The sequence below is a fragment of the Pipistrellus kuhlii genome, unplaced genomic scaffold (genome assembly GCF_014108245.1).
Source record: "Pipistrellus kuhlii isolate mPipKuh1 unplaced genomic scaffold, mPipKuh1.p scaffold_m20_p_1, whole genome shotgun sequence".
Taxonomy (NCBI): Eukaryota; Metazoa; Chordata; class Mammalia; order Chiroptera; family Vespertilionidae; genus Pipistrellus; species Pipistrellus kuhlii.
In genome coordinates, this window is record NW_023425404.1 from 122,387,791 (window position 1) to 122,404,157 (window position 16,367).

The 16,367-nt window shown below is 45.3% G+C and overlaps 1 protein-coding gene across 12 annotated transcripts in view; it reads left to right on the forward strand.

Annotated features, from left to right (window-relative positions):
* Positions 1-16,367, forward strand: part of CELF2 (CUGBP Elav-like family member 2) — a 534,510-nt gene that overhangs the window by 446,721 nt on the left and 71,422 nt on the right. For all 12 annotated transcript variants that reach the window (XM_045588688.1, XM_036407861.2, XM_036407878.2 and 9 more), the window contains one exon: positions 10,920-10,968. In XM_045588688.1, the coding sequence (XP_045444644.1) occupies positions 10,920-10,968 (49 nt within the window). The remainder of the gene's footprint in view (positions 1-10,919; positions 10,969-16,367) is intronic.

Here is a 16,367-nt window from a genome sequence, read left to right on the forward strand (position 1 = left end):
ACCTTTCTATGTACTATGGCATAATATCCCAAGAAAAATTAAACTAAGGAAGGATTAACATTCTACTTGAACAGCAGTGCTTCCAAAAGCATCATGTTCTCAGTTATAATAATTATTTTTCATTCACGTTCCATGCCTCCTGCGTTGAGCCTATTCATTTTTCTTCTCATTTTAAAGAATAAATGAGGCAAAATGGAAGCCTGTGTTATTATTTAGTATGAAAACAAAGAACCTAATCATAGCTAATGAGTATAATAAATGCCGGGACTGTACCTACCCCTCTTGACTGTATGTGTTTTATGTACAGAAGGTAACATAGGCTGAGTAACTAGGACGCCAAGTTACTACAGATGGGGTTGTGGAATGTTCTTTGACAGCCGATTAGAGTAATCTGTCAGAAATGATGACTTAATCACTGTAACAGACTCCAAATTCCCTCATAGAATTCTACCCAGAGTAATCTAATTTTCCTGTAATATTTTACTGTATTTTATTTTGTTCTTTGCCACGTCTAAGTGGTTTCAGTACCCTATGATTGTTACAGAAACTGGAACAGGTAGAGTAACTCCAGGTAAAACATGGCATCTTTGGAGCTTGATAAGCCAAAAGCTGATATCAATTGGGGACCTAGAGGTTTTTTTCTCCCCTGAACGATTAGTTTATATGAAGAAAGCTGGGAATTAAGCAATACTAGCTGTTTACTTCCCAGATGATCAGAAAGGACATTCCTTCCAGTATATTCTGTTAGCTTAGGACATTCCTTCCAGTATATTCTGTTAGCTTTCAGACCTTTTCCCTCAGGAAAACTCTTGCACTAAGTAAAATAATGATGATTTTTATTGAGCACTTATTACACAGTTCATGCTGTAATCTCTTCACCTGTGTCAGTGTCTTTGAAGAGGAAACAGTCATTGATTTTCACTACTACAGGCTCAGTGCACAAATTCGTGCATGGGTGGGTGGGGCTCGGCCTGGCTGGCGATCAGGACTGTCTTGCCCAGTCCTGATCAGGGTGATGGGGACGGTAGGCCAGGGAAGGACTGTGGGAGGGCTCCAGGGTGTGTCTGGTTCTCTCTCTCAGTTCCAACCAGCCAGACCCCAGCAGCAAGCTAACCTTCCAGTCTGAGCATCTGCCCCCTGGTAGTGTGCATCATAGCGACTGGTCATAAGTTGAACACTTAGCGTGTTATGCTTTTATTTTATAGGATAGTTTTCCCCAACTAGTTGTGATTTGCCACAGGTAGACAAGGTATAACATACATCACTTAGTTGTTATCACACTTAAATACCCTTTTATTCTTGGCTTGAGTCACTTTTATAAAAATATGTCAGCAAATATCGGTTGAAAGTTTCCTGCGTACCTACCATGTTAAACAGCTAATGGGAATGTACAAAAGAGTGGTTTGGAATAGCACTGTGACCCCCAGAATGGCTGGATCCCATGCACTCGGCATCCACCAAGGTATTTGCATCTTCAGAGGACAGCGAGGCACTTGGTTTTCTCCAGAATTTCCAAAGCAGTATTTGAATAAATGGACATTGTACAATCCAATCCATTTACATACAACCATATTCCAGGGCCGCCTTGTGTGAATGCTGGCTCAGCCAACAATGCATGGTCCACACTGATTCATTCTGTAAATTCCAACGTACTTTTTACATTATCAGTTTGTGTATATCCTATATAAAAAAAGGCTAATATGCAAATTGTACCCTTGACCAGGAGTTCAACCAGCAGGCAGGCTGGCCAACCACCCATATTCCTACCCCTTGGCCAGGCTGCACAGACCCCACCTATGCACAAATTCATGCACCAGGCCTTTAATATATAGATATAGATATAGATATATAGATATAGATATAGATATATATTATATGTGTGTGTGTATATGTATGTATATGTGCACGCAGGCCCACATACACACACACACACACACACACACACAAATACATATATACACACACACACTTAGTGGCCAGATCATTACACGTTCAGAGATCATAATAATCTGGCCATTCAGTGTGTTAATGTAAGCAATTCAAAACTGTCATATTCCTCTCACATAATAATTGTTAGCTAATCTTGCTCATGATTAGCTTGCTTCTCACCAGCTTAGGTATCAGATGTTTCCGAGGGCTTAGCTCCTCCCTCCCTCTTCCTTGCTTCCTCATACACACCTTGCCTCAGGGTTGTTGTGAGCATTAAATTGTTAACATACCTAAGGAGCCTTGAGGGTGAAGGGAAATATTGAGAGTGAAGGGAAAATTTACTTCAGTATTCTCAAAAATTGCCTTAAATTCTATACTTAACAGGTATAGCTATGAGCTCTGAATCTGGCTATATCCCTGGTTATAAAAGCTGGTTTTGACTGACCAAACACATTGTTTTTGTCATCAGTAATCTTGCAGAGATATCTCTACTCCTGATATCTTAGCAAGATTACCACCTTGTTATTACCATTTAAAAAATCAGAAACTCAGAAGTTCTCACTAATGCCTGTAAGTCAGCATTCCTACAGCTGCTTTCGTTCCACCCCCTCTTTCTCAGAGAGACAGGGTGTGACAGTGCCTGAAACAGCAAAGATACCTAGAGAGCTGGGGAACCCTGCATGGCTCTGGGAGCCCTCCTGTAATAGCAGATCCCTTAATACACATGGTCATTAGGGGGACGGTGTGCCTCCAGGTTGGTGGCAATTCCTTTGAAAGTGCCTTTGCCATTTAGAAAACTTTTTAAAGAAAAGTCCAGAAAGTGCAGGCGCTTCGGGTGCTCCCCAGTGCTGCGCTCCACGGCGCAGAGTGTTCCGTGTGCATCGTGCATTGTTGTCAGGGGGTGAAAGGAAAATGCCGGTTTGTCTGTATGGCTGGAACCTTTTCCTTTTCTCACGTAGTGCAGAACTCTTCTGTGAGTTCACCTCTGCCCCTCCCCTCTCTTTCTCCCTTTAAATATTTTATGGGCAGTACGCTTATAATATGTACCACCACGGCTGCTCTCTCGAGGGGTCAGGACAGGTCTGATAATGGGATGCGAAACAGTGACTCCGTAAAACCCATTTCACGTTTTAAAATGGCATGTTTTATTGAATCTCGTGTTAGAGGTGGTTCACTCATCAATTGGCGAAGGCTGGGGTTAAACAAGTTTAAACACGAGCTCTCCTGTGTGTCAGGAGTCTGCCCCGTCACCTTCCCCTCAGCCCCTTTCCTTCCCGCAGACCCTCTGTCTTGAGGCTCTACAGGCCGCATCAGCATTGGCTGTGTGAGCACAGCCTCTCCCGCATTCACCTCAGGACCAGGGCACAGGGAACTGGGGCACTCGCTGGACTTCACATGTAACGGGAACTCTGGAGTGTGGGCGCTGCTGCTCTGGGGCCCAGCCCCAGCGCTGTCATAGGCAGCGTAGGCAGGGACAGCTGCTTCTGGGCTTACTTACAGCCTTATACGTGAAGTCACCCCCACAGACTTGGCGGGATGAATTTGCTGTGCACATGGAGTCTCCTTTTTATTTTCATGGGCTGTAGCTGGGCTCTTGGCTTCAAATGGAAGGTCAATGCAGACAGGAGTGAGGGGCATCAGTCCTATCAGAGATCTGCGGACCAGAGCCAGGGAAACCAGATCTGGGGCCCTCTGTGTGTGTGCGGGGAGCGTAGGGGAGGGGAGATAAAAGGAGGACCGAATACCACTCATGCCTCAGGAGGTGGCATATGTCCCCAGCACCCAGACAGCATCCTGCTTGGGACAGTCACGGGCCTGCGTCTGTGGCCATCATCGCCACGCTTGGCTTCAGCACAGAGGGGACAGTGAGATGCAGTCCCTGTCCTCAGGCAGCTGCAGCTCACTGAGAGCCTAATCAGACCCGAGGCGACCCCTCCGCGAGCCAGCCGAGCACCAGAGCTGTTCCCCGGAGGCCCCCCCTTACTGTGCACGTGGCGCAGCGCTTCATACACAGACAAAACCGAAATTCAACAACCGTTTCCAAGGAGCATGCTTGGCTCCACCCTCCCCACAAGGATCAGAGAAGGGAGGGAACTCTTAAAATTTCCCTTTTCATTAGGCTTCATTGGTTCTTAAACAAACAGGGTTAAACAGGAAACAAGACTAACCATTACCTTAACGTGTAACTTGAGACAAAATCTTCTTCTGTGATAAAATGAAAAGGAAACTCATATGCAGTCAAATATTCAAGGGAATGGATTTTGACAGCTTCCTTTTTTCAAATGTAAACTTGATGAAATGTGTTAAGTCAGATTCATTGCCGTAAACCAGGACCCATTTCCAAAACAATCTTGGGATCTCCCTGGCACAAGCACTCTGCCAACAGGGAGTATGGGTAAGGACAGCCCGAGCCCTCCTGTGTCTCACTGTGCTCCAAGGATACTGGAGTTTTTCAGGCACAACCAACCCTGCATGGTTATGGAGACACAGCCTCGGTTTAATTGATCCATGTCTCTTAGGAGACTCCGTGCAAAAATCTTGAAGATCATGTGTTCACTTGCAGAAGGAGGAAGGACACCCACCAACCCACCCCCCAGAGAACTTGGCTCCCTCCTGACTCTGAATTCCCTTACAGCAGGTGAGGCATTAGGGGAATGGAAGAATGACTGTCAAGTTCTCTGACCCTTCCTCTGGTCTGCTGCTGTCAACTGGACCTGTGAGCGCAGAGCACAGAATGGAGCGCCAGATTCCGCTCCATCAGCCCCGGCCACAGATAAGGCCAGTGTCCCTTGTAAGCTGCAGCAACAGTGCTGAGAAGCAGCAATTCTGATGCCAAGGCTTTTGTCTTTAGTTGTTGAGGAATGCAGTGAGGATGTGGCCACTGGCTGCCAATCATGGTTCCTGTGGCAGTCTTAATTCAGGATTGAGTAAATGTGCATTGTTGTCTCTGTACACTTGAAATATTTCTAACCATGGATACATCCCTCACTCTTAGTCTTGTTGTGCTTTGAGTACTTTGAATTTGTGTAATGATCTTTAGAGACTTTATTGCTTCTTCTGTTGGTTAAGATGTCCTATCATCATCTATCTATATATATGAAAGCCTCTCTATATAAAAACTTAAGCGACCAAACCATCTGTCTACTGGTCGCTATGATGCGCACTGACCACCAGGGGGCAGACGCTCAGCACTCAGCTGACTGATGGGTGCCAGAGGCAGGGCTCACTGCTGGCAAGCCATGTGATGCGAGCCTCTCCTGATGGCCCACGGCAGGCACAGTGGGACCTGGATGAGTGGGATAAGCGGGAGTGGCAGGCAGGAGCAGTAGGCACCATTGGACTGCTGGTTTCTGCCCGATCCCCGCAAGCTATGCCGAGGGACCCCACCAGTGCACGAAGGGCCTCTGGTTCTTTAATAACAACATGACCTATTTCTCTTACACTGTACCTTCAAACATGCTGTTTCTTTCCTGAAGTGTGCCCTTCACTGATGTGGTGGTTAGCATTAGTGTTCCTTCAAGATTGAACTGGAACATTGCTTCAGCTGAGACACCTGCTCCAGCTTGTCCTTCCTTCATCTGTGTTGGGCATCTCTCCACTGGGTTCCCACACTGTAGGTCTTGGCACAACAATCATCATCTGGGGGTGATGGTTGTCATATCTCTCTCTACCACTACATGACTGGCTCAGTCAGGAAAACTCTTTTCCGCTGTATTCCCAGCAGCTAACAGTGTCTGGTAAAAGCAGAAATAAGGGAATGGATGAGTAGTCCTGGTGTCACACCGGATCAAATCTTTGAAACCATGTCCCTCTGTTATAACTGGAAACTTGAAACTAGAATGCCTGATCCTTTACAATAATTTCTGTACTCCATTCAGTAAATCTCAACCGTCTTTGGAGTCATGAGATTCCGAGGAAGGGAAACATTATGAGAAGGACTCCTCCAGACCGTTTTTTGTCTTCCTTGACATTTACATCCTGTATCTGGTCAGAAATTTATAACTCACATGAACTGTTCATGATAATGAGCCATTCTTAATATAGTACTGATTGAACAACTCTCTCCAAGAAGGTCATGGTGTTTTACATATATTACCTAAGAACATACCTGAAGTAGGGGTGACTACCCACTCAGATTTCACCAGGGTCTGACAGTTGCAATCTCTGTGAAGTTGACTTTCACTCCCTGTTGGCCTAGGAAAGACCAAAACAAAGTTCAAGTCCTCAGTGGCAGTAGCTTGTCATAGTCATTGTTCCTTAACAACAGGATACCTTCTGCGAAATGCATCGTTAGGCAGTTTCATGATTGTGTGAACATCACAGACAAACCTGAATGATATAGACTAACACACCCCCAGACTATGTGGTATAGCCTATTGCTACCAGCCTGTACAGCGTGTTACAGTACAAAACAAAATGAGAGTAAATCAAGCACAAGACCAAAGATGCAATCAAGAGACACAGTACACAGGATATGTATGAAGCTGCTGCCAGCATAGCAGGGCATACAGTGTTTACAGTAAACTTTTTTAATAAGTAGAAAGAGTAGATTCTAACACAAGCATGTAAACTTGCAGCCTGTGCACTGTATATGTATACCTCATTTATTTGGCCCTTGTTAGCCTTTGAGTTTGACATGCTTGCTCTAACATGATAGCAAAAGGTATAGTACAATAAACATATAAACCAGTATCAGTCATTTATTGTCATTATCAAGTAGCATGCTGCACATGCTTGTATGTGCTATACTTTCATCCGACTGGAAGCACAGTAGATTTGTTTACATCAACATCACCCAAACACGCGAGAAATGCATTCCTCTAAGATAGGGGTGTCGAACTCAATCAGAGAAGGGGCCAAAATCTAAAATCCAGCCTAAATCGCGGGCCGAATGGTTTACTGAACAGTCATAAACTGTCATTGTGATGGAAACGCAGCGGAGTGCAGTGATGACAGCGCGGTGCGGGCCACATTGCAAGGCCTGGTGGGACGGATTTGGCCCGCGGGCCTTGTGTTTGACACATGTGCTCTAAGATGTTCTGATGGCTATGAGGTCACTAAGCAATAGGAGTTGTTCAGCTCCATTATAATCTTATGGGACGACTCTAGTTTATGTGATCTGTTGACCAAAACGTGTGTGTGTGCATGACTATACCACCACTACCGTGTTCCTGAGCCTTCTGGGTAGTCTCAGGTCACAGACTGAGCTAATTCTCTCAGCAGCTGCAAGGAAACCAAGAGTCAAGTCTCAGTATAATACTGGTTGTAAAGCTGCAGAGATAAAGAGTTTGGGGAGTTTGGTGGAGGGAAGATTACTTTCATTGGGGGATTTTGCAGGCGCCTTCAAACGAGTGCCTGGCGCCTTCAGTGAGTGCGGCCTGCAGTTCTTCATCCTGGGCCCACGTGTCCAAGCCCCCTGTGGGCATTCTGTGGCGAAGCAGTGTGATGGGCGATCAGCATCAGTAAGAGCAGGGAGCTTGGATTTCTGACCCCATCCCAGTCTTAATGAGCTGTGTGTCCTCAGTGAAGTTGCTTAGTCCCCTCTGACCTGTACATCAAGAGCATTAGACTAAATGCTTGCCAGGGCGCTTTACAGCTTGAAAGGAGAATGATCCTGTCCTCAGAACTACGGCTCCTGGATTTCCTTCTCCAGCCCTCCATGCACGTCACAGATTGAGTGTTCTCGGCGCTAACGTTGGCCCCCATTTTTCTTCTTTACGTGAATAGTTGATATTGTCAGTTCCCTGAGGGCAGGAGTCCTAGTCACTTCATTTTGTGCCCCATACAAACTGTAGGTATACGTATCTCCTCTTTCCTCTTTAACCTGTGGGTCTCACATTAACCTGCACAAGTCTTTGTTACCTGGAAAGGAAAGACTCCACCCAACCTCCCTCCGGCTTCCTATATCTCCCCCTTTGTAGCTACTCTTCCTGAAATAGAAGTCGATATCTTCTTATCTACTTATCTTTCCTACTACTCCCCGGCTCTTCCCCACTTATCTTCCCTACTGCTCCCCGACTCTCTGCAAACTCACATTCTGTCCCCATTCCCCTCATGAGCGTTTTTGATTTTTTTCCCTACAAAAAAAATTTCCTTTTATTGCCAAATCCAAAGGACACTTGGGCATTTTCATTAGCGGTGCCACCTTGTTCTTAAAGCTCTCCCCACATGGCTCCCGGAGTTGTCCCTGCTCCTACTTCTCCCACTGCCCTGTGGTCTGTTGCTCTCAGACACCATGGTTCTGCCCGTGGCTCTTGGCTCTCTTCACTTCGCATTCCCCCTGTGGACAGCATCACCCATACCTCGGCTGCCACCTCCCAGAGCAATTGCACAGCTTGAAACACACTTCCCCAACTTCTCTCTCATCCCAGTCACATCCAGTGTGTCATGTGCAGCCCTATGCTCATCAGTCTCCCCCCAAACAACTTTCTTGTGTTTTCTTTATTTGGGTGATAATCCCACAATCTATCTGGTTGTCCAGGCCTGGGATTCTCTCTCCCCCTCTTCCCTCCATCCATCCAGTTTCCTCTGAAGGTCAGGCCTTCATCAGTTTCACACAGATGTTTGCAGTAGCCTCTTTGCCGTTCTCCCTGCCGGCTGTGTCTCCCCTCTATAATCTGTCCTCTGTAGCCAAAAAAGGCCTTTTCAAAACTTCAAATTTGATCTTGTTGCCTTGGCTGCTTAAGTCTTATGTGCCTGACATTGACTTTTAGACAAAATTTCGGTTTCTTAGCACACAAGGTCCTCTGAGAGCTGGATACCTACTCCCTGTGCGGCCGCTTCCGTGCCCCTCCCCACTCACTTTGGGCGATTTGCTATGAGAAACTGTGCTCTCTCTTACCACTGCATCTGTGTGTGGGCTATTCCATTGTCCCACCTGTGCTGACAAGTCCAATTCGGCCTTTAGGACACCAATCAGATACCACTTTGCTGAGAAGTCCTCCCTCCCTCACCAGCTCCTGCCTCCTTGGGCTCCCACACATCTCGCTCCTGCATCGGCCATAGCTCTTCCCATCTTGCTCGGGGCTGCTTACGTGCCAGTGCCCTCAACTGCACAGGGAGCACCCGGAGCATCTAAACTTCTCCCTCTGGGCCTTCATTCCTCACTGCTTAGCCTAGATGCAGGGACACCGTGGGTTCCTCACACACATTTGCTGAAGGAGTCAACAAGGCCTGTGGGAAGAAAAGTGTACTCAAAGACTTGGCCCATCCTCCCCCAATACTTAGGTTGAGCCATTCTCCCCATTCTTACCTGTAGGATGGAGGCCACTTTCCTTAGCCTACATAGGTGCCATCATAGGTGCCATCATAGTGTGCTTCTGCCTGCTTTTTAGGTGTATATTCTAGTCTTTGTGTAAAATTCTGATATACTTAGCCCTAAACATTTCATTCTTATTCTAGACTCTTCTACAAATTGAATAGACTGATGAACGGAGTGGGAATATGCGTAGACCCAACATCTCAGGGCCTATGTTCTATGCATAAGAGCATCTTGCCTTTTAGCATAAACAAAGCAGCTCTGAATTACTTAGCCTCTCATCCCCTGGTGCTTCTCCCTCTTTCCTCTGCCTCTTATGTTTGGAAGACCCTGGCAGGCATTAGCTGCACATGGTCCTGACTGCCTGATAATAATTTCCCAACGTTTAAGTGCCAGAGCCAAGTACCATTCCCCTTTCATTTAAATTAGATAAAACCCGAGCTGTGGCTTGCAAGTGATGGAAGTCCACTGGGGAAATTAAAGGTTCAGAGAGAATGGGACCCATTATAATAAAAGCATTTGCAACGCTAGTGATTCCATCTACCCTGTGGCTCCCATGCTCCTTGGGGTAGGATGAAATATGAAGCAAAAGAACCTTTGAAAGTAGACTGAGGAATTTATTTTAATTGGAAATGGTGACGGCATTCTTCGCTCGGCGTAAACTCTGCAGATCACGCACAGTGGTGTGATGGGCATTGCGTAAAGGGCCCGAGGCCACCCAATTCATCTCAGCTTCTTTCTGCTCCCACATACGTACTGAACAGACATGGCTCCGAAGCCTGTGTCTCCCTCCTTCTCCCCTTCTCTTCCTCCCTCCTTCCATTCTATCCCACACTTGGTGTTTAATAAAAATTGTATGATGGCACCTAAATCAGTCAGCTGCTAGACCTTCAATTTCTGTTGACTCTGAGACCTCAGAAAAATCCAGACAGAATGGCCAGAAGAAACACAATCTGCATTCACATTTGAAATAACATTAAATAATAATAGTGTGGCCCTAACCCATTTGGCCCAGTGGATAGAGCGTTGGCCTGCAGACTAAGGGGCCTGGGTTCTATTCCGGTCAAGGGCATGTACCTTGGTTGTGGGCACATCCCCATTAGGGGGTGTGCAGGAGGCAGCTGATCAATATTGATCAATATTTCTCTCTCATCGATATTTCTAACTCTCTATCCCTCTCCCTTCCTTTCTGTAAAAAAAAAAAAAAAAAAAAAAAGGGTTAATAATAACAACAACAATAATAATAATAATAATAGTGTGTGTGTTTTTCCAACATATCCTATGCCCAGTTGGTTAAACACATTACTTGCATTTCTCATTTAATTCCCACAGCCCTACTGTGCCAGTGGTATCTCCATTTCACAGATGGGGAAACCAAGTCTCAGAGAAGTAAAGATACTTGTCCAAGGTCACATAGCTGTCATCAATGGCAGAACCAGAATCACTGCTGAGTTACAGGAGGGGACGAGGTTGAGTGGCAGAACCAGGTTTTGAACTCAAGTCTGACTGCAGAGCCCATGCTTTTCTAGACTGTCCACATGACTTGAGCAGGTTCTATTCCTGAACACAAGATACGGGCTTGCATTTGGATTCGGTTCCTTTTACCTGGGAGAGGTCTTGTTATGACTGTGTCCTTATCATAATGTCAGAGTTCAAGTTTAATAGTGTGGGATTTCTGAGTCTGTTATACAGTTGTTCAATCTGCCTTTACCTTCTCGCTTTTGTATTTTAGATGCATCATCCCATTCAGATGAAACCTGCGGATAGTGAGAAGTCAAATGGTAAGTGGTGACCAACTGTCTCATCTAATGTCTGTGTCTGTGAATCAGGGGGTCCACTGGTGGAGGAAGGTGCCAGCCCCAGCGCTTTTCTCTCAGCAAGGTGGAGACAACTGCTCCGGAAACTTGCCCTGTAGCTGGCTCATCTGGGGAAACTTGAGCTTCACTCTCTTGCCTCATTTATCTCTGGAGTGTAAAGGTCGGTGGAGATGTTACTAGAAATGGTTTTTTGTGTCTCTCTGTTGTGGGCTTGCTCTGGGTGGTGACCCTGTGGCCTCTGGCTCTTGTGTATCTGCTCCCACAGAGCAACACAGGACACCTGATAGGGAGGAATGACCTTACACTGTGCAGAGAAGGTGAGTGGGAAAGGAACCACGAAGAACCAGCTACCTCTTTTCTCTCTTCCATTTATTTTTCTGTGTCTTGGAGGCTGACTTATTGCACTATTCTCTAAATTGTTCCAATGCATTTGCATCCAAATTCATTCAGAATTCAGTTTGCTGATTAAATAAACATACATGAGGTGCAAAAATATGCATTTGGTGAGGTCCGTGGTGGAATCATTGAGACTTGACTGTCTGAGACACAAGAGGGTTGATAGCCACGTTTCTCTCTCTCCGGCTTTTGCTTCCACTGACACCAGCCTTCTGTCCCTGTTTTGTTCTTTGAATTTACTGAAATGCATGTTAAAGGACTATTCTACCTTCTTCGACCTCAGAGCTTGCCCATCCCACAAGACTGACACAATCGGCATGCTCCCTTCCGCAGGCGGTTCTGCACCTCATTCATTAGTAATCAGGGCAGAAGCCATGCACTCAGAAATCTGCATATGTGCGAATGTAAATTATGATTGGTCTCTAAGTTTCTCCACAAGGTTTTATTTGCTAAGTGTAGTACATCCCATTTTCTGGCTTCTTCCCAGACTAGAACGTTTTGAAGAGAATCGCATGTATTGTGGGCTGCTAGCACCTGGTTTGTGTGGCGGGGAGCAGACCTCAGTGCTTTGCCCACGATCTTCTCCTCAGCCACACCTTCTCGGAGGGTTACCTCCCCGTGTCCTCCTCTACTGCATCACCAACAGGGCACTTAGTATCGGAGGGTCTCAAACCTGCCACTGCTTTGTTGCAGGATCTCATTCTGCAACAGCGATCTCATTCAGCAATCTCAAGTCGCTTCATTCCTTCATTAGACAGTGAGTTCTGATTCTGTACTGTGTGCCAGGCACAGTACTGGCTGGGGCTTCAAGAATGGATTTTAAAAAGAACAGTCTGCCTGACCTCATGGAACTTATACTCAGTCTACCGATCTCTGCTAGTCACTCAAAGACTGAACTTTAATGCCCTCATCCATAAAATAAGAATGATGGCAACTGCCTCACACAGATTGCCCTTTTTTTTCAGACGTGGACATGGTGTTTGTCACATTGCGTTGTAAAGGACGGAGCACCTCTATACATATTGACTGCTGCTATCAGATTTGTCCCTGGGCATGTTCACCCATGCTGAAAGCTGTGCACCCATGCCAGTTCCCAGAACCCTTTGCTCCAGAGTCACGTTTACAATCTGTTCTGCTCCCTGTGGAAGAGAAGGAATCTTGCATTCATGGAATGAATTCTCTCTCAGAGTTCTGGCCCAAAGAGATGCTCCCTGTCCTCTGGCCCTATCACTCTGTAAACTGTGTCCATACAGCGACCAAGGAATGGAAGTTTACAGAAAAGGGATCATCTTATTTCTGAACCTTAGGTCCTAGTTATAAAGACATGATGAATTAGTGAACTGAGTAGGAAACATTTGACCTGAAATACCCAGACAATCGAGCCATGAAGGGATTTCTTCTTTTGCATTTTCGGATGCCCAGGGGCCCAACCCCTGACTTCCATAGAACAGCTGCAGGGGGTCACAGAATGGGCCGTTGCCCTTGCTGTCCACTCTGCACGCTGAGGTAATGTTAGCCATGATCTCAAAAGCCAAGCAGGACTGAGCATTGTTTTGCTAAGATGAGAGAATACCTAAAAATAAGGACATTTTTCAGAGAGAAACCTAGAGTAGCCATTAGAAACCAGTTTGAGGAGCCTGGGCTTTACCCCTGGCCCTGCGCTTGTTAGCTGTGTCCTTGTTCATGTTCTGCAACCTCCCCTGGCCTCCTGTGTCCAGCTGTAACGGGGCTGCGGCGATCTGTAGGAATTCTGCTGGCAACACATGCCTCTCGAAGGAGTTTGAGGGGTACATAAGTCACCATCTAAGAAGATGGAGCATAAAACCTGGCACATGGTAAATGCTCCCAGTGCTGTTATCGATGGGAGTCCAGCTCGCTGACCCTGGCACTTCTAGCTGTGGTCGTTCATACCAAGCATAGGCTTGTACATACAAAGGAGCCCCACCCCCACCCCCCCAAAAAAAATCTTCTTGTTGGATCATTGCTCCCTTTGCTTTGTAGATTGGCCTTCATTTCCTAAGTTTCAAATTTAAAAAAATAATAATAATAAATAAATAAATAGACCAAAATGTGCTTTTAAATTGGTCTTCTTTGCAGAGGCTCCAGTGGAGCCCATCTTGCATAGACGTGACCAGGGTTCAAGATTCTCCTTGGACCTGGTGGAGGAATCAGGGGCAATGTATACTTTTCCAAAGCAAGTGATAAGAGCTGCATGTCTTTTCTGATTTCACATGGCAGCTTTGACAGGTAAGCATCATTTCAAAGCTCAGAGAGCACCAAGATTGCTTTGGCTCAGATGCTCGAAATAGCTCCAGTAACTGTGAAAGAAGTCTAACGAGCTCTAATTGCACTTTTATTGAGTTTGCTGACATTTATGGATAACACAAAGGACTCATCACAGTTAGACAGTTACTGCCTTCATTAGCAGGATGTTCTGACTTATAAAACTTTGTATTTTCTGAGCAAGACAGGCTGCTCATCACAGATTAATTAGTGATGGACAAATGAATTCCAGAAAAGCAATCACTTTTTCAGCCTTCATCCATGCAGCGATTCTGACAAAGGCTCTGTGGTGAGCTCAGAAATGTTGGACTGCTCTCCAGTCTGCCCTGCACATCTGTATTTTACTGACTGGACTTCTGAAATCTCCCTGGCTTCCTCTAGTCCGCCCTTTTCATTAGCTCTGATTTAAGTTGCAGTTTCTAGCACATTTATGCCAACTCACTCATTTGCTCCTGTCTTCATAGTTCTATGCAAGGTGCCTCTCCCCGCCCGCCCTTCCCCAAACACACACACACACACACACACACACACACACACACAGCATTAGCAATAAAATGTTTCATCCTTTAAGAAGAACACACTGAATCAATACCCAGATTTCAATAGAATCCAACTTTTTTTATTATTATTTCTCCATTGCACACAGTCCAGTGATGGTAGGGGAAGGGCATTGGAGGAGGTATGGCTTTCTGGGACCGGCATATGCCAGCACAAACATAGTTACTCTTTTCAATGTCGTGTTATCATTGGAGGGCCTGTTTTCCAACTTTTAATCCTTCATGACTATACAGAAAAAGATACCAGCAGTGCAATATTGAAAATTAAATGCAGTTGCTAGATCTGAAGTTTGTCTAGCAGTGAGTGATAAGAAAAGCATAGAGTTGCCTCTGGTTCTGTGCTCGGGACCTTGGTGGCCGGAGCTGGTGCACATTCTGGCATCATGCTCCTGAGTATGAGGCTTGCCCCTGACTCTGTGGACAGAGCATAGATCCATCCTGCTTTCACTCTCAGCCCTCACAGCTTGTAAGTGTCCTTGAAGCCTCAAATCCAGAAATGCCATTCCAGACCCTTGTCTCTCTTCCCAGTGCCTTCTCCAAATTCCCCAGTGTGTCCATGCGCCCAGTTCAGAGCTCTCATGGGTCAAGATAACTGAGTATTGCCCTGGAGGATAAAGACCAGCAAGGCTCCAATACGCACAGTTATACAGGACCTTCCCACCCAGCCCGTTTCTGATTTACTAGGAGATGAAGAAGTAATTCTGAAATTCAAAGTGGAGGAACGCACGGATTTGGAGGCGGTAATTAAATGCCATATGTCAGTACTAACACAATGAAAAGTTGTTAATTAACTTAGGCCACCCCAAATCCAGGTGTGACTTTGACAGGTTGTATACCAGGGTGTAAGCATAGGCTTACAATTAGGACTTTTTTTTTTTTTTTTTTATTTAAGTTCCTCTTCCCCAAACTTAAAGAAGTTCCCACTTATCCTATTAACCCTTTCTTATTTAAACTGTGGAAGGAAAACTTGGAGTGGTCTCTGGTCTGGAGACCCTTCCAGTCCTGCCATGTTGTTACTGATGACGGAAACCCGGCTGTGCAGCAGTGTGCACTGGTCTTCCCCCTCATTCAGCCGCAGGCTGTCCTGAAGGAAAAGGAGCTTTTTCCCAAGACCTTTTCTTTTTTTCTTTTTTCTTTTTCTTTTTTTAATTTCCCTAAAGCACTTAGCAGAATATGGTGAGCATGGTCGGTTTATTTAAACAATCAGCATTCTTGTGGATTGAGAAAATAAGTAAGATATTTACTGCCTGTTCATCAAACATTGATGGAAAAGTTAAGTGAATTGGAGATAATTATATTTATTTAAAATGTTGACAAACCTGTTTAGAAGGATCCTTAGCATGGAAATCCCAAGAAGAGTTTGTATGAATAAATTTTCACTGGAAAGTCAGGAAAACTCAAGGAAGAGGGAGGGTGGGTATGTGTAATTTTCCCCATTTTGCCATCAAAGCAAACATGGCCCAGCTGTTAAAACCTCAGAGCAACCTTGACTAGCAAAAGATTGCAAACATCCAGCTCCCTTTGTGCATGTGTACTCTGTACATACACACACACACACACACACACACACACACTAGCATTTTGTCTAGGATATGGATAGTATAGATTTTAATTTTTTTTTATTTTTAGCTAATAGGTGTAATTGAAAAAAGTGATAGTTAATTGCCCATCTTGCTGCCTGTCTGAATTGACCCTTCATGGTGACTAGAACATCAGAATTTCTTATAGTTTTCATTGTTTTAATACTCGTCTTAGTTAAAAAAAAAATCTTTTTTTAGCATACTGAGGAGCTGCCTATTTGTTTATTATCGTATCCCTCTAAAGCTCAAAATCTACAAATTGTTTCAGCTAAATACAATAATCATAGGTTTACCAGTGAAACCAAGGACCGACTGGGAATGTGTTATTTGCTTTTGTCTAAAAGAACTAAAACCAGAGTTTTTAGGATTAGAAAAAATAGAACAGGGATTTATTGTTACTCTCATAAAGGCAGCAGTCGCAGCCTCCTCCAGGCAGAGCCCCAGAGGTGAGAGGGAAGACGGAGGGTAAGAAAGACACCTGGAGGTGATTCCCTTCCCACTGCCCCTATCAGTGGGTTCCTGCGCTCCGTTCCAGCCTGGACAAGGC